The sequence below is a fragment of the Dunckerocampus dactyliophorus genome, chromosome 9, assembly GCF_027744805.1.
Source record: "Dunckerocampus dactyliophorus isolate RoL2022-P2 chromosome 9, RoL_Ddac_1.1, whole genome shotgun sequence".
In the NCBI taxonomy this organism is placed as follows: domain Eukaryota; kingdom Metazoa; phylum Chordata; class Actinopteri; order Syngnathiformes; family Syngnathidae; genus Dunckerocampus; species Dunckerocampus dactyliophorus.
Window position 1 is genome coordinate 13,885,312 of NC_072827.1, and position 26,615 is coordinate 13,911,926.

At 38.7% G+C, this 26,615-nt stretch overlaps 1 protein-coding gene across 3 annotated transcripts in view; it reads left to right on the forward strand.

Moving 5' to 3' along the window:
- epb41l5 (erythrocyte membrane protein band 4.1 like 5) overlaps positions 1-23,661 on the forward strand; it is a 47,779-nt gene extending 24,118 nt beyond the window's left edge. Inside the window, exons 12-26 of one of the 3 annotated variants that reach the window (XM_054787039.1) lie at positions 1,299-1,468; positions 2,078-2,184; positions 4,076-4,094; positions 6,701-6,746; positions 6,854-6,972; positions 12,972-13,123; positions 14,986-15,083; positions 15,232-15,366; positions 15,615-15,682; positions 15,924-16,046; positions 17,770-17,848; positions 18,046-18,129; positions 20,441-20,503; positions 20,652-20,791; positions 22,385-23,661. In XM_054787039.1, the coding sequence (XP_054643014.1) occupies positions 1,299-1,468; positions 2,078-2,184; positions 4,076-4,094; positions 6,701-6,746; positions 6,854-6,972; positions 12,972-13,123; positions 14,986-15,083; positions 15,232-15,366; positions 15,615-15,682; positions 15,924-16,046; positions 17,770-17,848; positions 18,046-18,129; positions 20,441-20,503; positions 20,652-20,791; positions 22,385-22,454 (1,473 nt within the window). In that variant the 3' untranslated portion in view covers positions 22,455-23,661. The remainder of the gene's footprint in view (positions 1-1,298; positions 1,469-2,077; positions 2,185-4,075; positions 4,095-6,700; positions 6,747-6,853; positions 6,973-12,971; positions 13,124-14,985; positions 15,084-15,231; positions 15,367-15,614; positions 15,683-15,923; positions 16,047-17,769; positions 17,849-18,045; positions 18,130-20,440; positions 20,504-20,651; positions 20,792-22,384) is intronic. The other 2 variants (XM_054787041.1, XM_054787040.1) reach the window with 2 other exon arrangements.
- The last annotated feature ends 2,954 nt before the right edge of the window (positions 23,662-26,615 follow it).

A 26,615-nucleotide genomic window follows, 5' to 3' on the forward strand; every position in this document is an offset into this window, starting at 1 on the left:
CTAAAATGAAAGTGGACTTTTTGTTATGTTGCTCAGAGGCAAGTGTATATGAGGGGGCAGCAGAGCTTGTTTATGTCCATCCTGGAGGTCTGTGTGGGAGGTTAATAAAGAAGCCTCCTCTCTGGTATTTCTGGTATGCATTATCCATGCTCCCCACGATCGCCACTCACACACACACACACACACACACACGCACACACACACACACACACTGTACACAGAGCACTGGCCTTGTAGCTCAGCCCCCTAACAGTTGTATAATATATTGTTTCCTGGTCAGTGCACATATTTACTGTACTCGCTTGGGTACTTTATCAACCTGTCCGTGACACACAGTGTTGTAGCCTCTGTGGTGAAACTGAATGTACAAGCTGGTTGGTAATTTTCTTCTTGGAGTACATTTTCTAGTAATCTCTGCAACACTGGTTGATGGTCATGTTATTGTGTGTGTCTGAAACCCATGTAACTAGTTGAAAGTTAGTCTACTTGTTTCTAGATTATTATTATTATTATTATAATTATTGGAGGCATTTGAGAAGACGCCCCTAAAAGCCAGAGAATCCAACTAGGATCATGTCTTGAGTTGGACAAAGTGCATGGCTTCTGCTGGGAGTAAATAATTACAGTCTCTGTGAAGTTGACCTAGAAGTGAGTAAAGTGCTGATAAGGTTGAGTAACTCATGGCAACTTATCAGTTCAGCAGTAAATATGCAACTCAGTGCAGACTTGATGGTGACTCTGAGACAGTTTTCTGATGTAAGGTGCTAATATTGTCAAAAATAGCTCAAACACTATCAGTTCCGGGGTGCTGGTGATGCTAGTAAGGAGACAGATACGAGTTGTTCATCGTTCTCTGTGCGTTTTATGAACAAATAAACCACACACACACACACACACACACACACACACACACACAATTAACATGATTAAAGGATTCCCTGGCCTAAATCTGTCTATAATGTCCCAATTGTAAAAGAACCACTATCAGCTATCACTTTGTGTGGGCACTCGATTAGTTTGTTAGGCGCACTGCTTGGCCGTACCATAATCGAGATACTGTAAAAAATCGAGACATACTGTATTTGTGGCAGTAATTATTGTTGAAAACCGGGGCATACAAAAGGCTAAGTTCTAGTGCGAAAATTGAAACCCAGCTCTAAGGCTTAAGGGCTATCACCACTCTTAGTATGTGCTGCATGTTCTTTTGTAATGGGAAGTACAGTCTATGTGCAAATGTATTGCAGTTTTCACTCTTACTGGTAAGGATCAGTATCTAACCCAACGCTAATCCTTCCTAGGGCAAGGAGCAGGAGCACACCTTTGTCTTCAGAATGGATCACCCTAAGGCCTGTAAGCACCTCTGGAAGTGCGCAGTGGAACATCATGCTTTCTTTCGGCTGAGGGGACCAGTACAAAAGAACTCGGCACGTTCCGGCTTCATTCGCATGGGATCACGCTTCAGATACAGGTAACTTGGTAGAACTGAAGGTTAGGAAGGAAGTGTCTGTAAAAAGAGCCCCTCTCTTTTAGCACTGCCAAGAAAACACTGAACTTGCCTTAGCAACAATAAAGAATGGTTTGTTGGAGAACAAAAAATCACAAAAAATCAAATGTTATTGTTTTTGAAACACAGCATGTTTTATTTGTACAGACAACAGAAAAGGTAAATACTGTAAATACACATGGTTAAATGCTACCACACCATTACAGCAGTGGCCCGGTGCTTCCTGTGTGTGTGTGTGTGTGTGTGTGTGTGTGTGTGTGTGTGTGTGTGTGTGTGTGTGTGTGTGTGTGTATGTTTAAACATTACCCAGCTAGATAAGCAGTGGCAGTCATGTTTGCTTAAGTGGAGGGGTTGGCGAGTTTGTTGGTACGAGAGGGTTATCGCTTGAATAGGTCCTGAGTTCACCAGGGGTCATTGGTGTATGTGCAGATATCAACTGTTTTCAGAGCAACTGTTTTCAAATTTAGCCGCAAAGGTTCTTATTTTAGTTGAAGATTGAGCCTTCACACTGGATGCTTGCAATGATCTCCTCTGTGTTAAGTTAAACTGTTTGTGTTTTTGTGTGGGGACCAGTGGAAACACAGAGTACCAGACAACAAAGTCCAATAAAGCACGGAGGTCAGCCTCCTTTGAGAGGAGGCCCAGTCGTCGGTACTCCAGAAGAACAATGCAGAACAGAGGTGAGTGCAACAGTTGAGTGCGGAATAAAGCAACTCTGTAGACAGGAAACACTGAATGCTTCTGTGTTTGTTGTTGATATGTTGTGATACTGCACCGTATTTTGCCGGACTGCTAAGTCACATCCGTCAAAAAATGCATCATGAAAACATGTATACCGTAAATTCCTGACTTCAGCGCACCTGAATGTAAGCCGCACCCACCAAATTTAAAGAGAAAAAAAAATTGTACATATAATGTAGCACGGACTTGTCTATCAGCCGCAGGTGTCCACGTTGTAATATGGGATATTTACACAGAAAGACACAGTATAAACCTTGCGATCCTACCTGCACTCTGTGTTCCCAGCGTCACTCGTTAGTTCCGGTAAGATGTGAGATGCTTTTTTTCATCGGAGTTCAAGACCTGCCGCGGTTCAAGCAAAAGCTGTAGTAGTTATACATTTGATCAAACGTACTTAAGATTTGTCAGATCAAAACACAATCGCTGCATAAGATGTCAAAAAATGTGATATTAGCTTCTATTGTGGAAATGCACTACTTTCTGTTTCTGCACTCTAAGCATCATGGGAACTGTAGTTCCTTTAGCTATAATTAGCTGCATCATTGTTTAAGCCGCACGGTTCAAAGCGTGTGGAAAAAAGTAGCACCTAAATGTTCGGAAATTCCGATAAGTTGCCCTGGACTGTAAGTTGCATTTTTTTTAGAAATTGATTTCATAAAAATATGAAAATTGTAAGTTATTCAACTTCACAATAATAGGTGTGTATAACACATTAGCAGGTATTCACCTCTACCAGGGGTCGGCAAACCGCGGCGCTTCAGCCTCCTTGTTGCGGCTCCCTTCGCGGAGCGTGGTTATGTTTTTAACACGGAAGTAGGAGAAATGTGCATTTTCAAAATGAAAGTTCGTCACTGCGTCGAGACTGTGTTCTGACTGCTGATTGGATGAGCCAGCAAAGGAGAGGTAAGCCAGTGTATGCAGTGAGTCTCACTGGAGAGAAAAAATGTGAGGGAGTTTTGAGTTGAGTCTGCACAGTAAAATAAATGTGATTAACGAGAGCATAGCAGCATGTTTTATAACGAGAAGCTCGCTGTAGCTATGTGTTTGGAGCCCGTGACATGCCAATTGCCGAGGTGGTGACTCCGGGAGAGGCAGATAGTGTGCCACGGGAGCTGACTTTGCATTGACCGCTTGTGACTGCTGTGAGGCGGGAGGGACCTCTCGGCAGCAACCGCAGAACAATATGTGCTTTTACTTAGTCTACCAAAAAACAGTGCTTTCACTAAGCCTCCAACTACCGGTCCCTACATTTGTTGCAACACTGGACTGCACAGGAGATCGGAAGGACGGGGAAGCCATTTATTCACAGATGGAGAATTCATGAAAGAATTGTTCATAAAAATATCAGAGCATCTGTTCTCCCAATTAAAAAATAAACAAGAAATGATTCAGAAAATAAAAGAATACCTCTCTCTACAAAGACAGTCAAGGACAGGACAAATGGAATGATAATTGATGACGTAAATGCTATTGAGCAAACGACACCGATATGCAGAAATGTGAACTCTGATGAGCTTTTTTTTGTTAAAGTTGGCTGCGTTTTGTTTTAAATTTAAACAAATATGGGAAACACTCAAAAAGGCCTAGAGTTTAGTGTTTAAATTATTTCAGAGAAGGCCTACACATGCATGCTACACTTCTGTTTGTTGAATTTTGTTGTTGTAACAGGTAACGTTTTTAAAAATTAAAATTTTTCACAAGTTCATAAGCTGTAATGTTTTGCGGCTCCAGAAAATTATATAAATTTGTATTATTATTATTATTATTATATTTAAATTTTAGTTCCATCTGGGCACACTAATTAAAATCTTTTCTGTTTGTGTTTTTCAGGACCCTTCAATCCTCAGGAGTAAGTTCAATGTTTTTAAAACATCATCGTGCCGACCACAGAACAAGTAACTTTTATCCTTACTTTGTTTATTTTAATGGAGTTCATTTCATAATTATTAGCTGTTGCAATTGTAGTTAATTATGTCCAAATAATGGATGTTGCTATTCAGGTGATGGAGAAACACTCAGAGAGTGTGTTTAGATCATGGGCGGTTTTGACTCGCGGGCCACATTATGTTAAAAAATTTGACAGGGGGGCCGGCTGTACTTCAGATGTAAAAGAGTCATACAAGCTGCTGTGTGTGCTTGGGTGCCTTTTTTAAGCAGTGCTTTAACCATCTGGAGATTGTTTTGCATTACTGCATGCTAAAGGTGGTATAATACCAAAACCAATTAGCAAGTCAAAGAACGGTATTAAATTTTACAGGTGTTTCCTGAATAAGACACCCAGACAGTACATAAATAATGGTTTGGGATTTACAGTATGAACTGCAGTCAAACCTTGGTATTCATATGCCCCAGTTTGTATATGATTCAGTTTTTGTTGAATATTTTTGCCTCTGTTTTCGTACAATATATTCATACAAGTCTGTTTGCCCTGTACTGTATTGTTCTGAGAAATCGAGTGACCAAACAAAGCGCCTGGGCATTTTTTATTAATTTTATTATAATTTTTAAATTTGTATGCATTTTTAATTAATATTATTTTATTCTATGATTATTCAAAAAATGTCTGATATGTTATTCTATAAAATTTATTTTTGTTTCATATTCCTGGGTGTCTGAAACTGATTATGAGATTTACATTATTGCCTATGGGAACATTGCCTCAGTTTTGTACATTTGATTTTCGTCTGACCTTTTGGAACGAACTAATAACGAAAAAAGTGAGGTACCACTGTATGAGCTGTATAACATGGGACATCACAAGCATGTGAATGTTCTTTGTGTACGACCTCCTCTTTTGCAATTAAGCAAAAATGCGCTAAACAAGGCAAAACACAAAAACAAACACCCAAACATGTAATAAAATATCACTTTTCTGCAGAACTTTGTCGTTTTAAAGCTTGCCTCTCCGTCCTTCTTCATCATACTGATGCAGACCCCCCACCTACTCGGCTGTCTGTAACAGCCTCGTCTTCTTGGAGCTGCTGTGACGCAGTCCCTATGACTGCTGTAATGACCCGTACATCACTGTAAAGCGCATAATCTCTATCTAAAACATTGGAATAATTTTGATAGTTCCAAGACTTAAAAAAAATAAAATAAAGATTTGGAAATGTTGGTGAGCCGGATTAAAAAGTGCGGGTCGTAGTTTGTCCATGTTTGGTTTAGATGAATTGTACAATATAAATTTGTCAATCATTATCAGTGTCGAGTCACAGGATTATGAGTCGTAATTCATTCAGTCTCTCAGGCCTGGCGATAACACATGTAGCATTTACTTTCAGATTTTATGTGTGGGTTGAAGATGAGTGCAGCCAAAGTTATAAGCTGTCAATGATTGGTTGACTCAAGAGTTCTTGTAACTTAAAAACTGATAACTGAATTTTTTATTTTTATTTTGCCCATCATCCGCAATCCTTGTGTGAGACATGCACACGTGTCTTTCTGTTTCCTGTGTGTTTTGAAGCTATGAAAACATATCAAAAGCGACAGCTCAGTAGTGCACGTAATGGGATACACCTATAACATCTATACAGACCGCTATTGAAACACCTCCAACAACGTCTACTGCTGTGACCATGCAGTAAAGGTTTTGCGTATTTTGGCCATTCGAAGCATTAGCGGAGCTTTCTTGCTCAGCGCTTTGATGTCACACAGCAACGTCCTACAAATGAAAGCCTACACCTAGCGTAAACTTTTCCAAACTCAGAAATAAAAACACAGCAGCAGTGTTGGCATCTTGAATATGTAGCCTTACCTTTTGGTAGTGGTCTGAGGCGCTCTGAGTGTGACGCTGACACGCTACGGGCGAGTCTGTGGTGAAGTTAGTAGCTAGCCGCTGTGGTATGGCTAAGTGTTAATACGCCAGTAATGTAGTTTGATCGGCGTAACAAGGTTAATAATAATAATAACTGTGGCTTGTTTAATATGCACATCACATGATATGTAAATGGAGCGTTGTTGCCGCTTTTTGGAGACTTTTTAAGACAACTTTATAGGAGGAATAAGTATGTCTCATACGTGCAGTAATGAGCTGGCTCTTTTTTATCTGTTTTTATATGATAAAAACACACAGAAAAGAGTAAGACATGTATTCATGTCTCACATAAGGATTGTGGATGATGGGCAAAATAAAAAAAAAAGGTCAGTTTTCCCTTAAACATGCCATGATAATGAATTTGGGCTTCCCAAACCTGCACCATAACAATTCATTAGCTTTTTAATGCTTATGCCGATTGTAGCTATTCATTGCTATTCTGAAGTGTGAATCTGACTAGATGTCGGCGTCAGTAGCATAGGTCAAGCTGAGATATCCTTCCATTCATATTGCCCTGAAGGTAACCCATGACATACAGTATACAGTATGAAGCACTGGGGGTAGCGTGTAAATATTGAAGATGGCTCTCAAGGGCCAATTCAATTATTTATGGGGTCTGAAATATAAATGTCTTTGCACAGGGTTCTTTCATCTGGCAATGGAGTCAACTCCAGCAAAGACAACCAGGTGATGATTAAACCTGCTCTTTTTCATGTTGTTTCATCATTTCCACAAAATCGGAGCACTACATGGTGTCAGGTTCTGACTAAGTTTCTCTTTCACTACCTTGCAAGGTTTCTTCCGGTAGAGGTGCCTGGTCAGGTGCGCCGGTTGTCAGCCTTGTGCCTGCCTCTGCCTGTGGCCCGTTGGAAATACAGCCTCTGCCCAGGAGTCCTGGAGGGGAAAAGAGAAGGTACATTTTTTTTTTTTAAAAGTTGGCTTGGTTCAAGCTGTCCAAAGACTGCCTTACAAGACTGGAAGAGAGTGATAGGGAGATTGGAGTAACCTACTGCTTGATATTGAGCTGTTGTATTGAGTTCCAGTTGATGTTGGTGTGTAAAACTGCAGCAAAATCAAGTGACAACCACGACTCCTATTACAGTACATGGCGCCTCGGTTCCAAAGGGTCATTCGAAAACCGAATCGCACAAAAACCAAAACATTGTAAATCCAATGGATCAATTCCAGACACCCAATAATGTTAACACAAAACACTTTTAATATAAAACAGTGACAGTTTCGCATGCAGAAAACAATGCAACATGCATATACAGTGGTGTGAAAAAGTGTTGGCCCCTGTCCTGATTTCTTTCTATTATTTTGCATGTTTTTCACACTTAAATGTTTCAGATCATCAAAGAAACTTAAATATTAGTCAATGACAACATAACTGAACACAAAATGCAGTTTTTAAATGAAACTTTTTGTTATTAAGGGAGGAAAAATATCCACACCTACATGGCCCTGTGTGAAAAGATGATTGCCCCCTAAACCTAATAACTGAATGGGACATCCTTAGCAGCAACAACTGCAATCGAGCATTTGCAATAACTTGCAATGAGTCTCTTACAGCGCTGTGGAGGAATTTTAATGGGAATAAGGGAGCGATTTCAGAACTACTATGGAAGGTTGAACAGAGCAAACATACTTTCAAGAAGTGGGTGAAGGCCCCAAACTCAACTACAGCTGCTAGTGTTGTGACTGCACTGGAGATCGTAAGGAGGAGGAAGCCATTCACAGATGGAGAATACATGAATCGTTCATAAAAATATCACAGCATCTATTCTCCGAATTTAAAAAAAATAAACAACTTATTAATTATTCAGAAAATGAAAGAAATGCTCCTCCCTGCAAAGACAGGACCAATAGAATGGCAGCAAACATCACTAGTAGTCAAGTTGATGACATTCATTCAGTGCAAGCATATTGAATTGCCTGTGATGAGTCAAGTGGTGTAAACCATATTGAACAGACACACTGTTATGCTGATATGTGAACTCTGATGGGCTTTTTTATGTTAAAGTTGGCTACGTTTTCTTTTCATTTTACACAAACACGGGAACAACTCAAAAAAGCCGGTGTTTAAATTATTTCAACGCAAGCCTACGCATGCACTCTGCACTTCTCTAAGTCAAATTCTATTCTTGTAACAGGTCAAATTTGAAAAAGAAGTTGTGCCATGTTTTGCGGCTCCAGACCATTTTTCTTTACTGGAAGAGGAGGCGAAATGGCTCTTTTGAATCTGTCTATAGTGTCCCAAGCCCAAAAGGAGCGCTATTCATTTTTCACAGAGACTGAGCCACCAAAATGTGGAAGCTTTGTTTGGGCACTCGATTCGGACTAGTTTGTTAGGCGCAATATTTGGCCGTGAGACATATTAGTGGCAGTAATTTTTGCCGAAAACTAAATCCTACAAGAAAACACCGTACTTTTTTTGCAGGATATTATTATTATTATTATTATTATTAAAGAATTTTGTTATATATGTTACTTTCATTTTTATGTGATGTGTGAAGCTAGTATTAATGAACACAATGTATATGTTCCCCTCTGTGTTCCAGTATTAACATGTATTGAGGAAATGTCTGAAGGAATGTCAGGTAGGTATGGTCATACTGTATATTGAGCTTTCTGCTCCCCCTCGCATTATAACCAATCAATCGCTGTGTTGAGTTTAATGATTTCAGCTTTGAAAAATGGTTCTCCTATGTTGGGATTGCCTCTTATGATTCCCTGCCTGTATTCTGTTGATAGCATGTAATGCCAGCCTAATACCTGCAGATGACTCTGGGTGCTTGGCGGGAGTCTTGCTTTTGGCATCAATTAATAATCCTAAAGCTGAGTTGTATGACCCTGGGGCATTTTTGAATAATGAATAATAATTTTTATTTATGTTTTCTTCTGAAACTCAACCATCTCTCTTTAATGCTTCTTTGATTTGCAACAGCTATGAAAAATTCAGTGTTCAAGCAGTTTGGTCTCTTTTTTCCCCAGTGTATTCTCATGTCTCAGGGAAAAAGACACTTAAAAAAAAAATTGAAATCGGCTTTAACTTGCACTAAGAAAATCACACTATTGTTTTAAAATAGTTGTATTAAGGTGGATGCACAGACAAGTTATATCCTGCTAAGGCACCGATATCAAGAATAGTCTACATTTGCCTTTTTTATATGTAGGTTTTTGTAATTACTATGCACGCAGGTACTGTAACTACAGTAGATAGAGGCCAGTATGGACATCATACTAACAAGTTTGACCTGCACAATCTCTTAAAGATGCAGAGCCAAGTTATCATTGCTCATTAATCCACATTTTATGACAATGTACCATATTTTTCTGCGTCTAAGTCACACTTTTTACCTGCGACTTATGTGTCAAAATATAGACAATATATAATTTAACATATGCTGCCTTTAAGTTAAAGTGTGGTGCTGGTTGTTTTTTTTAGTTGTATTAAGTTTATTGAGTAATAATTTATTGAGCTGAGCTTGTGATGCAGTTTTTTGTTGTGGAATACTTTCTAATACATTTCTGCCTTGGAGACAATGTGTCTTTAAGTAATGTGCAACTGTAATTAAACGATACCTCTGTGGATTGAGAAATATGGTACTTTAGACAGCAGTGTTGTTTAATTAGGACACTATGTCTAGCTCGGAGATTGTAGCTGCATTTTTACATTTTGTAAACCAACCCATGTGGATATGCTAACAATTTACATATATATATATATATATATATATATATATATATATATATATATATATATTTAAAGAAAGAACAGCCTGCATTTCAGCATTGTGTTATAGGTGACAAAGTGTATTATTACTATGAGCTTTTTCTCTACTGCTTGTTTTTAATTATTGCTGTTTTTCAATTTTACAATGGGGAAAAAAATTGCAACTGAATTCTCTTTTTTTGTTTCTAATATTACGACTTCAAAATTTAATATTTGAACTTTATGCTTCAAAAATATTTGTTTTTCTCACAGTGCTTATGCTCATTTTAATTTTTTTTACATGTGCCGAGAGCCGATCAAATTTTTTTTAATTAACAAAAAAAAAAAATCAGCTGCGTGCCACAAATGGCCCCCGGTCCGCACTTGCATTAAACTAATGCAATTGAAGAATTTGCTACTACAAATTAGCTTGCTGCTGATTTTGTTGCTCCCCTTCTTTCTTCTGTGCATGTTGGATTAGTTATTCGTAACACATTTGGCACACATTTGCAAACGGTTTTCCTTTCCTTTATCCATTTTTTTATTATTTTGTCATGCTTCTTTCTTTCTTTTGGTTTGCCTGCACTCTCTCTACCCTGCCACACATGATTCCCTTCCTGTGTGTCCCATCACATTTATCCCTGTCCTCCTCATCCCACCTCATTCTCCTCAGGTCTCCTCTCCCCTGCATCCTACTTGCTCATATCTCATCAAAGCTCCTCACAAGGAGATCGGATCAGAGCGACTGAGCAACGGTCTCACCGTCATACTGGCATGAATTGGACAGCATGGCTCAGCAGTGAATCCCTCATAGAAACCGTGGGAGAGACTATCCCACGTGGAAGTGAATGCACACATGCTTTAATCATTGAAACATTCCAGTTTGCTAAACTCATTTCTCTGTCGAAATGTGACCATCACTTTTATACCTCATTTTCTTGTTTGTGCCTCAGCTAGAGATGCACCTACTGGATTTGTCCTGACTGAATTTAGATTTTTGCATTCGTTTTGTGTTTGATTCTATAAAAATACAGTACTTAAAGCACACATAAAAATTGAAGTGTTTTTTAAAGTAAAATGCGCATAATCAAAAAAAGAAAAGTACACTAGACATAGACACTAAGGCCATGTCATACACAGATATTTGGAAAAACATGTTTTTCTGTGCGTTTTAGCCTTTAGTCCACTCGCAAATGTAAAAAAAAAAAAAAAAAAAAGCTGAGCTTTTGTAAAACTCCGGCCAAGCTGAAGATATTCAGAAACTCCAGCTTCTGCATTTATGTGTAGAAAGGTGAAACTGAGCTGTTTAGTGTGTGTTTTGTAAGAAACGTGCAACATTCATGCATGTATTAAAGCCTTATATAGCAACATAAGTAAGCAGAGACACATAAGTAGAGAAGAAACATGAGAAACATAAGCTGAGATGCATGATTTGGCATTTTTAACGATAGCCAATATAATGACATTGTCCGGCACTTAATTTCCGATACGGATACAGACAACAGCTCTTCCCTCAAACTAATGTCAGGTCACATCTTGTGCTTCTTTTACTGTGATGCCACTGCATGCATTTCAATTAAATAATGCTGGCAATGATACAACTTGGAAAGCTCTACGTTTATACAAGTATGTGGCACAAACATTTACATAAGAACAAAGTAAAGTGCAAAGAATGAAACCCAATCACTGAAATTATAAACCGGATCCATTCCGCACGTCACGCATGAACGAAACATTAGATTATAAGTATTAAAGGAAGACGACTCACTCCCCACTTGCATAACCAGCGCTTTCATTGAAAATGGCATATTTACAATCCAAAGGCAACACTGTGGACATACTGAGCTAGCAAGCTTGTTGCTGTGTGGAGCATGTCATCTCTTGCGCACCTATACATAATAATAATAATAATAATAATAATAATAATCAGCAGAAAAAAACGACACCGATGTGAACCACTATTCTCATTAGGCCAATATTGACAGACAATGTTGATCTCTTGTCCCTGAGCCTAGATTTGAAGAAATGGTCATGCCCTTACCTCTATCTTGTGTCCTTTTCTTACTTCCTGTGTCCTTGACCCAACATTTGTGAACTGATCTGGTATGAGTGTCAGGCTCAGGAGTGCAAGAAACAGTAGGTCACATAGTAGTCTCTGGTAGGGATCCCCATAATTTCACTCTTTTAGTTTGCTTAAAAAAATGGTTTATATTTCACATTTCAACAGTTTCTGTCTGATTTTTTTTTTTTTGGATCATTTTTACTGATGTTCAATTTATTGTGTTCCTCTGTCTACTTCTTTCCTGGTCGAGATGCTGGTTAAAAGTTAGAAAAGGAGATCAATATATTTTATACGTTGTCAAACAATTCAAAAATGTTTCTCCCCAAAGCTGAAGCCAGATTATCCTGTGAACATTAGTATAGTGCATTACACATTATTTTGGTTGTTGTGTAATTGTGTTAAACACATTGTGAAAGTGAAAAATTATGATTTAGAGTTTTTTTTTAATTTACACTTTTGAGTTTTGAGGTTTTTACAGTGACGTGATGCCAATGTTGACCAAACGTTTCATTTACTTTATTAATTGACCATATTTTTTTTATAAACTAGCCCAAAATACCTGTGCTATAATGTCAGTTACGGTCATGGGCCTATCTGATGTTTAGCAGAAAATCTAACAAGCCTAATTAATTCACAAAAATTCCCCAAGAAATACATTAGCTTTGTGCATACCTTACTTGATGAAGAATTGAAAGTATTTTTTAAAGGATTGTACTTGTAATTTGACCAAAGGTGTCTATCTCTCAGAAGAATATATGTAAAATATGATTTTGAGAAAATAAACATTGTTATTCTAAATATGGCTACCATATAGTATATGACTAAAATTTACTGTAGATTTGATGTTTCTGTGTTTTGTTTTTTTTCCCCAAGTAAACTGTCTTATTATTTCATGCATAATGCATGAAATAATAAACACTAACAAGTAGTTTACCAATGCCAGAGTCAATATACTGTATTTTTTGTGATGCCATTTGGTAAGTTACACAACTGCTTAATCACGAATTGTGTTTTCTAACTTGGACGTTTTCTAGTGGCTTTTTCGAGCCTAATGAGGATAAGCGGCGTAAAAAATGGATGTTCGGATGTACTTTCTCTGTTGGCTTTCTCTCATCGCTTCATTTTTTGTCTCTAGTTTACCCATGGCTGCTGACCTGATTGAGACGTGCATTGATGATGTCCTCAGAGCTTCTGTGGCTTCCAAAGTGCAGGCTGTTGATGAGGCAGGACCAAGTGTCCCGTACGTCCCTCCCAGTGCCACTGGCGACGACTTACTCAGCCTTACTGGTCAGTCAATATAATAACTTCATCTCTCAACATAGGTTTTTCCACATTGCTAATCGGTGATTGTGATTACACACTAGTTAGTCACATTTTTATGATACTATTTTAATATAGCAGTATATTTTTGTTGCATGCGTGACATCACACACCAAAACAGTCCACAGTCCTTCCAGACTGAGCTGCTACCGCATTTGGACAGCAGTTTGTCATTTAGTTTTAATCGTAGTTTTTTGACTAAAATTTATTATAGTCTTAGTCATACTTTAGTCGTCTAAATTGATTTGGTTATGGTCTACCAAATTTCACATTTTCTTTGGTCAACTAAAATGACGATCATTTTGTCAACTAAATTGTAAAGTACAAAGCATTTCTAAAGTTTTCTTTGAACCACGTTTATTTAGGCTACCTGCAAAACATCTCAATAATAAAATTCATACCGAAAAGTAGACGTGCTGTTAATGGTGATATCAATAAGTCAGTAAATTAAGATGTCACTTACAGACATTACACCGCTGATCACACTCATAAGCTGCTTGACTTTTGTTTTGTTTTTTGTTTCCTTTTAATCCCAAGAATACAATGTTATTCACTTATGAGGAAATTATTAATAATTAATTAAATTAATTAAATTTAATTAAAATTAAATTAAATTAAATAAATACATTTGTTAACGCGCTATTTTTGACAGCCCTAAATAAAATACATGACTCAACACTCACTCGTAAGCGCTGGTCTGGAAGACTTCCAGTGGAAGTGGCAAACACACCCTTTCCCGGGCTGACTTATAAATAAAATATACTGCTCAAAAAAATTTGAGGAACACTTCAAAAACACATCAGATCTAAACTGGGGGGAAAATGATCTTGAATATCTTTCCTGACAATAATCGGGTGATGTATTAGTAACAAAATGATGCCACATAATTTGACAGAAATGAAAATGATCACCCTATAGAGGGGGGAAATCAAAGACACCCCAAAAATGAAAGTGAAAAAATGATGCAGCACACTGGTCCATTTTGCTAAAATGTCATTGTAGCAACTCAAAATGATTCTCAGTAGTTTGTTTGGCCCCCACGTGCTTGTACGCATGCCTGACAACGTCGGGGCATGCTCCTAATGAGACTACGGATGGTGTCCTGGGGGATACCTCCCACATTCCCACATCCCACATTCCAAAAATATGCATGTTAGGTTAATTGGCGACTCTAAATTGTCCATAGGTATGAATGTGAGTGTGAATGGTTGTTTGTCTATATGTGCCCTGTGATTGGCTGGCGACCAGTCCAGGGTGTACCCCGCCTCTCGCCCGAAGTCAGCTAGGATAGGCTCCAGCATACCTGCAACCCTAATGAGGATAAGCAGCATAGAAAACAGATGGATGGATAGAAACTGAGTGTAAGGCATAGGCTTTCAGACATCAACCGATCAGAGGGCAGGAAGATGCTGGCTCTGTGAGACGAATCTGAAATTGGATTGGTTAAAGAAACAGCCCCATTGCTAATGGTGTTTTAAGTGACATGGGCCAGCACTATCAATTCTGAAGGCCCTGGGCAGAGTACATTGCCATGTCGATACATACAGGTAGTAGCTGAAATCTGATTGGACAAAAAAATCCCAACATATACCGTACACTACTGGAAACAGTGCAGCCAAGAGGCACGCTATGAAATGAAGATAACAGACTGTTAGATACAGTATCAATTGATCCAGTTTCATGGAACAAGTACTAGAATTTAAGTTTGTAAATGAAGGCCTTGCTGGCCTTGTCTGCACACCGCTGTTACATACTGCATATTTTATGGTGCATATGAACGACAATTGAATTGCAGAACATTTAAACTAATTGTTGGGTTTCCTATTAAGAAACAGCAGCTCGTCTCAAGAAGTTGGAGTTGGAGAGCAGTCCACGCCTTGCCGTGTCAAAGAATAACATCAATATCAACATGGTCATGAATAATCAGGTGGGTGCGGCTTCACTGAAGTAGATCTTTTACTTTTGTCTTTAGGCGATAACAAGAAAAGTACATAATCTTGGTGCAGAATCACTCATCATATTCATCTCACTTTGTTTTTTTTTTTTTTGTCTCCTCGTAACTGGGCACCAAAAAGGAGGACATTGTGAAGCTCACAGAGAAATGTGGTCTGAACAGTGCAGGAAGTAGCCCCGTTGTCACACCACTGCGCACCCCAGATGATCTGAAAAGTAACATCCTTAAAGCACAAGCTGAGGCTGCCACCGTCAAGGTGAAGGAAAAAAAAACACGCTGCAGTAGGGACAGAAAGAAAAAGCGGGCCAAGAAATATAGCAAAGAGAATCTGTACAGGCATACGTGGAGAAATAGAAATACATCTGTTTATATGTCACCATTATTATTCATTTTTACTAATTACTGTAATATTTACTGTTGGAACAATTAAAACATATGCACAATGAAGTAGAACGTTGACATGTGACTACAATGCATATCATCAGTACACCTCTGTGTTCGTAGGGCACTTTGGAGGATCATGCCACAGTGATTGGAGACAAAAACTGCAATGTTCTGGAAACATCAGCAAGGTATGAAAGGCCAGAATTCACCTCTCTGTATTTTCTCATAGGAGCGTGCTTGCATGCATTGTCTCAGCCAATCACAGTGCTCTCTGAGTAGCTACTTGAATATGCATGAGGATTATTAGCATAACAGCATTTTATCTTTCTAACCAAGGCTCTGCAAAATGATAGGAAAGTCTAAGGTTTTATAGACTGTCTGTTCCCATTTCCTCTGCTGGCGCTAACTGGAGTGTGGTCTTTTTGCCAGGTTGAAGTTGCTCACTGGCCGAATAGGCAGTAACTCATCTTTGTCTGTTAGTAGTCGCCCTGACATACAAGACACATGGGACCTGCTCAAGCCGTCTTCACTGGTCTCATCAGCAGGCACAAGGTCAGTGTGTATCTTTTGACAGCAGAGGAGGGATTCACTGTGATTGTCTTCTAAAACAACCGAGTAGAATATGTGTTTTGGGTAAGAATACAGCCAGAAAGCACACTTTTGTCCGGTTGGATGTGTTGAAGTCACGTGACCAGAGTTCTGCCTAGATACTGAGGGCATCCTTTCTGAACAAGAGTTTATAGTTGGGTGACACTACAGACAGACATGGATACGCTTGAGCAGACAATTCACAAGGCTTATATGTCTGCACGCTCGCTCATGCAGAAAATGCTCAGACGCTTTTCCTTTTTCTGTTTTTGTCTGGAGGAAAAAAAACACAGCTGGAAACATACTCTTAGGTTTTAGACCACTGACCAAGAGATAAAATGTTGCATTTTATTATTATATACATGCAATTTGAACAGGAATAATATGTTACGATACTAATATATGCAGTATATGACATGCTCTCCAAACCTGCAGCGATATTGACAAGGATCTTCTATTCTGTGTATGTTTTAGGTGGTAGGTAAATGCGAATTCTGTGGATGTAATCGTTATTGTTGAGGTATTGTGATGATAAAATGTATCTTGGATAAGTCTTTTTTTTTTTTTGATTAATTAATGATTTAATCCTGTATATTGGAAAGAAAAGGACACAAAAACCTGACAGGAATATCGTGGTTTAAATAAGTGGCTCTGATATGAGCTGTAATTGCATCCTGTAAAATGATTTGCAGCGGAGGTCATTATTGATGTGCTGTTTGCAAAATACGCCCACAATTTCTGCTACACAGATAATATTGATGAAGTACAGGATATTTACAAATCGAATAACATTCGTTACCTTTCGTGGACGCCACCATCACATGCGTCAATTAGCGTGGGATGCTTGAACGCCTTCGGTTTGGCTTCCATCACACACCGGCTGCAAAGCAAGAAGCTAGGCTATAGTTATGTTACTTATCTTTGGACGTGTTTTTTATGGTGTGGTGGTGATTGAGTAGTGCAGAGCAAGTTGTGATTCACCGCAACTTTCAATTTTGACTCCCTTGTCAGGTTTTCAGTCAGCAGGTTCAGAGAATGTGTCACATATGTAGTTGTGTATCTTCACAGTACAGTAATCCCTTGTTTATTGCAGTTAATTGCTTCTAGACCCAACCGTGATAAGTGAATTTCCGCGAAGTAGGAGTCCTTATTTATAAACGGAATATTTTCATTGTTAGAGTATAGAAAACTTGTTTACGACAGTCTATACAAGTATATGGGTTTTAACATTATTAGAGCCCTCTAGACTGTACTTCCTGCAGTGGCTAGTGTGTCATCAATGTAACTTTACTGACACCTAATGACCAGTGTACTATAGAATACTAAATATCACAATGTCTTTGAATGCGTCTACTGCCTTATATTTGGATTTTAGTTCATTTAGCCATTTTTATGCTTGAAAATGCTTAATTAGGGCAAAAGATGTGTAAAATATGCTTAAATATGCATATTTTCTGACGAATATTAGGCCGCGCTTACACACCAAACAGCATGATTTATTCATTTATGTTTGAAAAACCGTGATAGAGTGAAGCCACGAAATATGAAGAGCGAAGTGGCGAGGGATTACTGTAGTTAATTCCTCCAAAAAAAAAAAAAAATTCCAGTTAAAAAAAAACAAAAAACACCTTACCTAAAGGATGCATTTTTTTCCCCTATTGCATGTTCCATTTCTCCTGATCATTAGTGCTGAGAGGTTAGCTGAAGATTCAACCCCAACTCTACTCAAGTTGACCTCGGAATCGGTAGAAGGCACGACACTAAAGGTAATTGCTATTCTAGCTTTCACCCTGCCATTGAAAGTACATACGATTGGTTATTCTAATTTTCACTCATTAAATCCAGCGTGTGCAGTGTTCCCTGCTTTGTGTTGAATGTGACGTGTACTGTATGAACGGACAGGTTTTGTGTGTTTCTGTGTTGCTTGCAAGGTGCGGTAAAGAAGGTTTATGTCAATTTGCAGGTTAAAGCCGAGGAGGTTGACGTTCCAAACACAACTCTGCCACTGCCTGATAATTTGATTGACTTCAGCGATCCAATCCCTGTTGTAAGTGTCTGTGTATGCGACGGTTTTACATTTGAATTTACAGACTTCACGCAAACTACACACAGAAATATCAGAACGCTGAACCTTCTTGCTATGCTGCAGAAGTGCTGACAGCAGGTAGTATGAGTGGTTGTGGATGTAATATTCTGTTTAGCTCATATCCAGGACTCTGATCCTATTGTAGGATCATACTTTCATCGCACTGGCCTTACTAGGCCACCTCAAGGGATCTCCGATCACAGTTCAAGAGAGACCTTATCCATGGTCTCATGTTTGTGCATTACAAAAGGATAACAGGAGAGAAAAAAAACTAATATCCTGTGTTGAAATTCTTTTTGATTCCTCCCACAAAAGAGTTGGAAGGTTGCTGAAAGAAGTCTTAGGATGATAAAAAAAAAAAGTCTTAGGATGAGAGTTGGCTTGGAAGAAAGATCCTGTAGTTATATATAAGACAGATAATAGGAAATGTGATTAAATGTGGTTTATTTTGGACGGTCATATGAGCACTTGAAACAATCAAATATAAAAACCTATGCATTACAGTAATTGCGTGCAGTAGATTTGCAGTTGCTCTGTGCAAATTAACTTTTTTTTTATGAAATAGTTCACTTTTAGCTTGTATCTCCTGGATCTTGTTCAACCTGTGGGTCACCGTGTAGACTCTGGAGGGGGTATAACCTTGAAGATCCGGGGGACAAATCATTTCTCTGCAAATATTTCTGTTATGAAAAAAGGTACAATGATCCAGACTGCTCCGTGAGCTCTTAAATGGGTTGTTCTGACCTCTGTACGAGTTTTGTCATTTGACACCAAGTTTGTTTTTTTTTGCAAAGCAATGAGATCTTGTCTGTAGTGTTTCATCACAAGTGTGCTAAATTTGTAAAACTTGTGTATAAAAAGTACAAAACATAGCGATGGGATTAAAAAGAGGCCTTGTAATTAATGAGTCACAATTTGGGCTTACTTTTCCTGGCTCTGAACGTTGTCAGCTGGTTAACAGCGCTGCTTGCTAATATTTGCTCTGTCCTCGCCGCAACATCAGACCAACATGCACGCATTGTTCATACACAGCACGCATTTTGACACTTGATTACGCTTTCAGGCTTTGCTGCTCTCCAGGTACGCACCCTGTTGCATTTCAGCTGTTTCAGTTTCCATGTAACACGGTGTGCACCTCCAAAAAATGTACTCATACCATTTCTTTGAGGTCTGAATTCATCACGTTTTAATTGAATAACCTAATTTGACACAGAAAGCGACGTTTTTCCAGTTGAAATAGATTGTTTGACAATTGAATCAGGTTGAATAAATGTGCACGAGCTGCATATGCACACTAACTGCATTAGAGATTCAGAGGTCAATTCAGAGGTCGCCAACCCGTCGATTGTGAGCTACTAGTCGATCTTTGGGACTTTGCCAGTTGATCACAAGATTTGAAAAAATGTATTATCACATCAGTGCCCTCACCTCCCGGAGTGCGACCAACAGGCACACATTCTGTTCACTGAACACGCCCGTACGCCTCGCCACTATCCAGGCAGCAGCCCGCAAGCCCCAGCAAGGAGCCCAGTCCCCAAAACCCGGCCAGAGGTACACTAGTACACCAGCGCGCCTCGTACACCGACTCTTGCGCACACAACAGTAATTACTGCGTGTAGGGCTCAAAATCTGCCTTTGCTACCTTAAAGTTAAGGCACAAATATAACTCCATAGAGGTGCACCTCCAAAAAAAATCTTTGAGCCGCGATGACACCGCTTATTAAGGGCTGACTTGTCGCTTTGACCAGACCCCCTCTCCTCAACCTGCATCGTTCGCCCACTACACTGACCCAGCAAGCCAAGTAAGTGTTGTGGTTTGCTCATGAAGCCCAACCGTGACCAAGAGCCACAAAAGTAGTGGTGTGGGGGTGCCCAAAGTGTGGCTCAGGGACCATCTGAGGCCCGTGGCTCATTTGTCATTGCATCACTGCAGAAACAAAATAAAAAAAATAAAAAAACAGCAAAAATGATACAAATACAGCAAAATTTAACGTAATTAATAAAATAAATTGGTTACCGCCGTGAACACACTATTTTTGACAGCCCTAATAATAAAATATAATATTTCAATAAGCCCTTATTGAAGCACTTGTTTTGTAAAAACCTGCTGATGCTACGTTTAGATTAATGTCGGAGTAATAGTAGTATTTGTGTTGACATACCGGTTAGATGTCACTGTGGTGTTTGCACTGTTATTGTAGGTAGCGTTCTGTCTATTACATGTGTAAAAAGAGAAGAAAAAAAGACAGCAGGTTTCTTGTTCTCTTTGCAGTTACCACCACTGCAGCAACCTAAAGCTCACATCACCCCTCGCTGGATCATTCCTACATCTGCTGTGAGTTATCAGTCATTTTCATGACCTTATTCGTCTCACCTGTCCGACTGTCTGTGGATGTGCTTCTGTCTGTCCAAAATGTGTTCTTGTATTGTTTGAACTAGAGACTTGACCGCCTGATTTCTCCCCTCATCCCCTTCTAATGCAGCCTCCTGGCATCTTTACTAACGGCCTGCTTGACCTTGATCCCCCTGCTAAGGTCACCACTCTTCCCCCTGCAGACGGGGGAGGCTCTGTCACCTCAGCCCTCCCTCACTCCGCTCACACATTTAACACCACCTCAGCCAGGTAAAGGAGTGTGTACACTTTGTTTTTATGCAGTCTGGGACTGCATAAAAGCCCCCTGTTGACGGAGTGAGAACATGCCAAGAGCGCTGGAGTCTCATTTATAAATGGCACATACGCACAAAACAGCGCAGGAAAGTTGCGTAAGCCACTTTTTATGGCAACACTGTGATTTCTAAAAAAAAATTTTTTAACTACACCGCTTATCCTCAATTTGTACCTGCACGCAAATTCTGGAGCTGCCATACACACATTTTGGAGGTCAACCCTCCCGTTTTTCCCTAAAAACTCCCCTATTTTGCCCTTCTTTTCCATTGCCTTCATGTTGCCCCCCTGTGTAGTTTCCCATCAATTTCCATAGTGTATCAGTGTTGCCACTCACGGAATTTTTAAACATTATTATATTTGGGTGTGTGCATTTTTCTTTTTGTTGTCCTTAAGCACACTTTTTGTGGGAATTCTAAGTGCACGTTTATAAATGAGACCCCTGGTGGGCAACAGGAGGAAGTCCCTCCCCGGAATAATTTGTTGTTTTTTGCTTAACCCCATCACCTTAAATCATCGAGAGCTCGATTAGAAGTTAGTGTTTTTGTCACACATTAGTTCCACGTTAATACAGCTGACAAAGAAATTGAACGTGCTCCTGTTAACGTAAAACTCCTGTTATTTTAAGTCCATACTTTGTACACGATTATGTTTTTATGCTTCAATGATATGGATATGGAAAGCATTGAGATTTCACACGTTGTTCAGTGGTCCTTGAAGGCACCATAGTTGTGTGCTGTTACTGGCCACACCCTGATTCCATGTGTTCATCCATCACCTTACATTATCACTCATTAGTGGTGAACACCTATACATGTTATATTGTACATGTGTTTAGTATGTGTGGTATGTGAGGCATATTTTGGGCTCAAACCTGGATGGCTGGGAGGGTTCTTGAGTTGAATCTCATCTAATAATTACAACAGTCACTTTTATTGTAAATGTTGATCTGAAATTGGAAGACATTGTCAGCATCGCGCTAGCAGGAGCAGCATCACGCTTGGTGGAAAAGGAGAGACATATTTATGGACGTATCAATTACCCCAACGAAAAGCAGAGATCTGCCATACAGTTTGAAAAATGTTAGATGATTTATTGCGGTCTCATCTTTTACTTCAGAAAAAAGTCATTTCGGCAGTGGTGTTATCGAAGAGTTGAATAAAAAATGTATTATGTAAAAAGCCGATTCAGCGGATATTTCAAATATGAATGGAGTCATTTGAATGTAAAATCATAGCACTTTTCAATCATTAATTCAATTGTTAGATATATTCTGATAACCCATTCAATTAATTCAAATTCAAATTCATCAGCTTTTCATTTATTTAATGACTTTCACATTTTTAATTCACCCTAAAATGCAACACAAATGAAGTCCATCTATGAAAGTCACACGTCCAAGAGGTGGTGGGCAGGCTCAGTGATCTGATTGGTTGAAGTGCAATGTAAACCACACCCACAGCAAATCTTAAATTGTAAAAGTGGTCAGGGAGAAGTGTTTTGGTGATGTTTGCATATGACTGTACTGCAGCTACCGTGTTCCCCCTACAGCACTATGGCTCTGCAGGAAGCCTCGGAGGATGGAACCACCCCCAGAGGACTCCTGACCACTGAGCTCTAAAACCCATAGTAACCAAGCTGGGTCAGCAACACTCACACTAACAAACTGGACAAGGACTGTAAGTAATTGGCTTTTAAAGCTTAGTTTTTAATTACCGGTTCTATCCATTTTGGCACCGACGACTGATGACGAGTGATCACATGATTCTGTAGATTTTTCTGCATAAAAGAAATCCTAATTGGTCTGACTTCCAGCCTACGTGGTTCATTTTTGCGCTGCTGTTGTTTAACGTCACGTCATGCATTCCACTGAACATCGGCTGCACTGAATGTTGTGTTTGAATCAAACGGAAGACGAGAAGAGATAGTAACAACTGGACTCTTCATTTTCTTGACCAGCCATGTTTTTTTAAACCTTTTCATCCACTGGATATAACATTTTTGTCACTGGATTACAACACTGGACCCGAAGTGATATTTGTATTATCCTGCTTTTATTTTTACACTGCATTTGTACACTGTGGTACCAACATTTGTGTCTGTTTTTCTGACCCTATATAATTTAACTCGACCAACCTGTATGAAGACACAGGCATGTTCTTGCCTAAAATGTGATTCTGTACATTTTTTTCCACTTTTTTGGGCTTGTTTTCTTTGGCATTCATGTTCATTTTTCTCCAAATGAGGAATGTAACTGTGTTGACTGTGCAAACACGTTTCACATGCAGGAAAAAAACGATTGCTTGTGAATATTCTTACTCGTCCAGCTCATCGTATTCTCAGGGCACTCGATCGATCGCAACTGGACTGACGTTTCGCCTGTCATTAGAGCCGGCTTCATCAGTTCATGCACAATGACTAGATAGGACGGCGCTTGTTTGATTAGATAGGACGGCTCTTGTCTGAGGAGATGGTGCAGAATCCAAAGTATTTCTGAAGAATAGTTTCACTCGTTTGTGGTGCAAAACGACAGTCGTTATGTTACAATGGAGTGGGGCCTCTGCCAGCCAATGACCATCATTTGGTTGGAATCACCTTGTATTCCATGCACATGTAACAGTAGTGATGGTGAACATGCGTGAACCCAAGTTCACGAGTCTGTCTACTGCACGGGGTGTCCAGACTTTTTCCACGAACAAGGGAAAAATGAAAGGATGCGGGGGCCAGGTTGATATTTTCTAAAGCAACATGTAGATATGCTGAGAAGTTATATATATATATATATATATATATATATATATATATATATATATATATATATATATATATATATATATATATATATATATATATATATATATATATATATATATATATATATATATATTTCAAGAAATAACTGCACCCCAGCTTTGTGATATAGGTGAAAAGCAGATTTTTACAATGGACTTCGGTCTCATTTTTACACTTTTTTGCTGGGTTTTTAAAAAACATCTTCCAAATATTTCAACTTCTTGAATAATTTTTGTCAATTTGCTTTTTTTTTTTAATATTATGACTTTATTCCCATAGGATTATAACTTTTTCCACAAACTTATTTTCCAAAAATGACAACTTTATTATTTTTGTTTGTTTGTTTCTCATAATATTCCCATTTTTAGTTTTCTAGTTAAATTATATTTTTAGAATGTGGCCAATAAAAAAAAAAAAACAGCTGCGGGTTGCAAATGGGTCTCGGGCCACACTTTGGACACCCCTGGTCTCATTTTCGAGCTGGGTTGTCCAAAGTACAGCCCGTGGTTAATTTTTTTTTTTTTTTTATCAGCCCTCTGCTAAAAAGAAAAACAAACAAAAAATGTGGAAAAACAGCTGTAATTTTATGAAATATTAGAATAAAGTCATACTATTAAGAGAAGAAGGTTGTTTTATGTGCATAAGGTCATAATATGAGGGGAAAATTTATTCTTGAAGTACAAACTTGTACTAAAAAAATGAGTGAAGTTGCAATTTTTGGAAAATCAAAGTTGGGGGAAAAATAATACAAAAACAAAGTCCAAATATTATTGGAACAAAGTCACAATGTTACGAGACAGCAGCAAAAATGGAAAAACGAGCAGTGGAGAAAAAAGTTCATAGTAATACTACACTTTGTCACCTTTAACACAACCTGCGATGTTTCTTTAAATATGTACTTTATCACTTCTTAGCATATCTACATGGGCTGCTTTATGTAATGCAAAATATCAAAGTGGCCCCCCGTATACTTTGCTTTTACTGTATATGGTCCTTGCCGGGAAAAGTTTGGACACCCCTGGTTTAGAGCATAAATACTTTAGAGCTGTCCTATCCAGTCATTGAGCATCAACTTGATGAAGCCCGCTCGGATGAGAGGCGCAACGTGTTCTAAGACAACCTTACCAGTCCAGCTGCAATCAAGTCAATGCCCTGAGAACACAACAAATATGATTAATAACCCAATAACTGCTGTCCTGGACATCCCTGAAATCCATGCACGGCACAAAGCTATAGTTTTTGGTAGCCGTTATTAGGAAGACTTGCTACTAATGACTGTACATATTTTGTTTGAAATCCTACTAAATTCTCATCATCAAGCGACTGCATCGGCCTCTCGTGGAAACAATTCATATCAAACCATCGCTCTGGAAATACAAACACTCAAATTACTTCACGGATATCTTAAATCTTATTTTGTACTTATGAAATGAAAGTCTAATTATATATTTTCTACTTTATTCATGGTTTGAGTGTATATCACATTGATTTGTAGTGTTTTTTTGTTGTTTTTTTTTACTACACCATGCATTTTGACAGTGTTGTTGTCATGCCATTGTTGTCACAATCAGTGCAGTTATTTATGTTACCACTCAGTGTTCACATACTACATGTCCAATGTGTGTTTCAGTGTTCCGCTGGCTCTAGATATGATGTATTTCACATACGACGTTGGCAGTTTTGTTAGCACGCTCAAAGAGGACAAGTTCAGGGTTGAAGTCATGGAAAAAAGATGTAGGAAACGTGGCTGTTTGCAACTGACCGGCCAACTGTGGCTATCGTGATGTCTCAGATGCTGTTTGTTTTTTTTTTTTATTTCAGTGAAGTTTTGTTAGGAATCGCTTGTTTTTACCTTTTGGGGAATGTTGAATGTGTAAGGGACCACATTGTATGTTTTTTTTTTTTTTAACGACCATGAAACCGTGACCCGGGTCAGTGACAAGTAAAGGAAGTAATTTAGTTGTCTGTGTTATTGTTTGCTTGCAGTATTGTTTGCAATTAACCTCTTGTTAATTTTTTTTCTCTTAACATTGCTTGTTAACTTTTGATGCTTTTATGTCTCCTAAGTGGCAGTGCGCCAAAGAAAAGGAAAGCCATCGCTATGGAAGTGAAAATCAATATCATAACATACAAACATAACATCATGAAAACCGTTCGACTGTCACAGCCATCATTTAAGGATAAAGACTTATTTAATAATGTGATTACTGTATTTTGTATGGCATTCGTGTATTCTGTGTACAGTGACTAAAACTCGACGTACGTCATAGTCTAGAAACGGAACTCATCCGTAATATGAGGACAACCTGTATTTTCCACTGCATGATCATTAATGATCAAAGTTTAAGCCATATTTAAGTCCTCAAGCTGGGGTTTCATTATTAACAACTAAATAGTCACTGTTGATTATTTAAGTTTACACCCAAACAAAGACGGGGTTTTTAGAATATCAACAAAAAAATCCCTAAAAACATAAAACTAATCAATTTGACCGTATCATATGTCAAGTTTTACCCTGTAATCTTGATTTCTAACATGATTTGACATTTTGTTCTGTTACACTTGTCAAGTGTGTGTTACCCAAAGCGCCACAGGGTGGCAGCAAAGTCGCGTCGTCTTTAAAAAAAAAAAACCTGTCCACATTATAGAATTACAGCATTTAATGTAGTCTCAATATAAACACAATTAAGGTGTGTATTTGTGATGGAAAAGGCAACAATAATGCTCTTAAAACAAGAAACTCAAAACAGCATGCTGAGTGCGGACTGCATCAAGGATGTGTGTACAGTATGAAAACGCCTCATGAGCGTCGAATCATACGTCACGTCGGCGCCATGTTGGATGTGGCAAAAGCGAACGGGGATGATTCCTCTTTCATGTGCTGCATGGGATTGTACCAACCGATTTGGAGTCCAAAGCAGATCCTGGGATTACCTTTTACAGGTAAGACTAAAAAATACTTTGGATTGTATTAGCAATTTTAATGTTG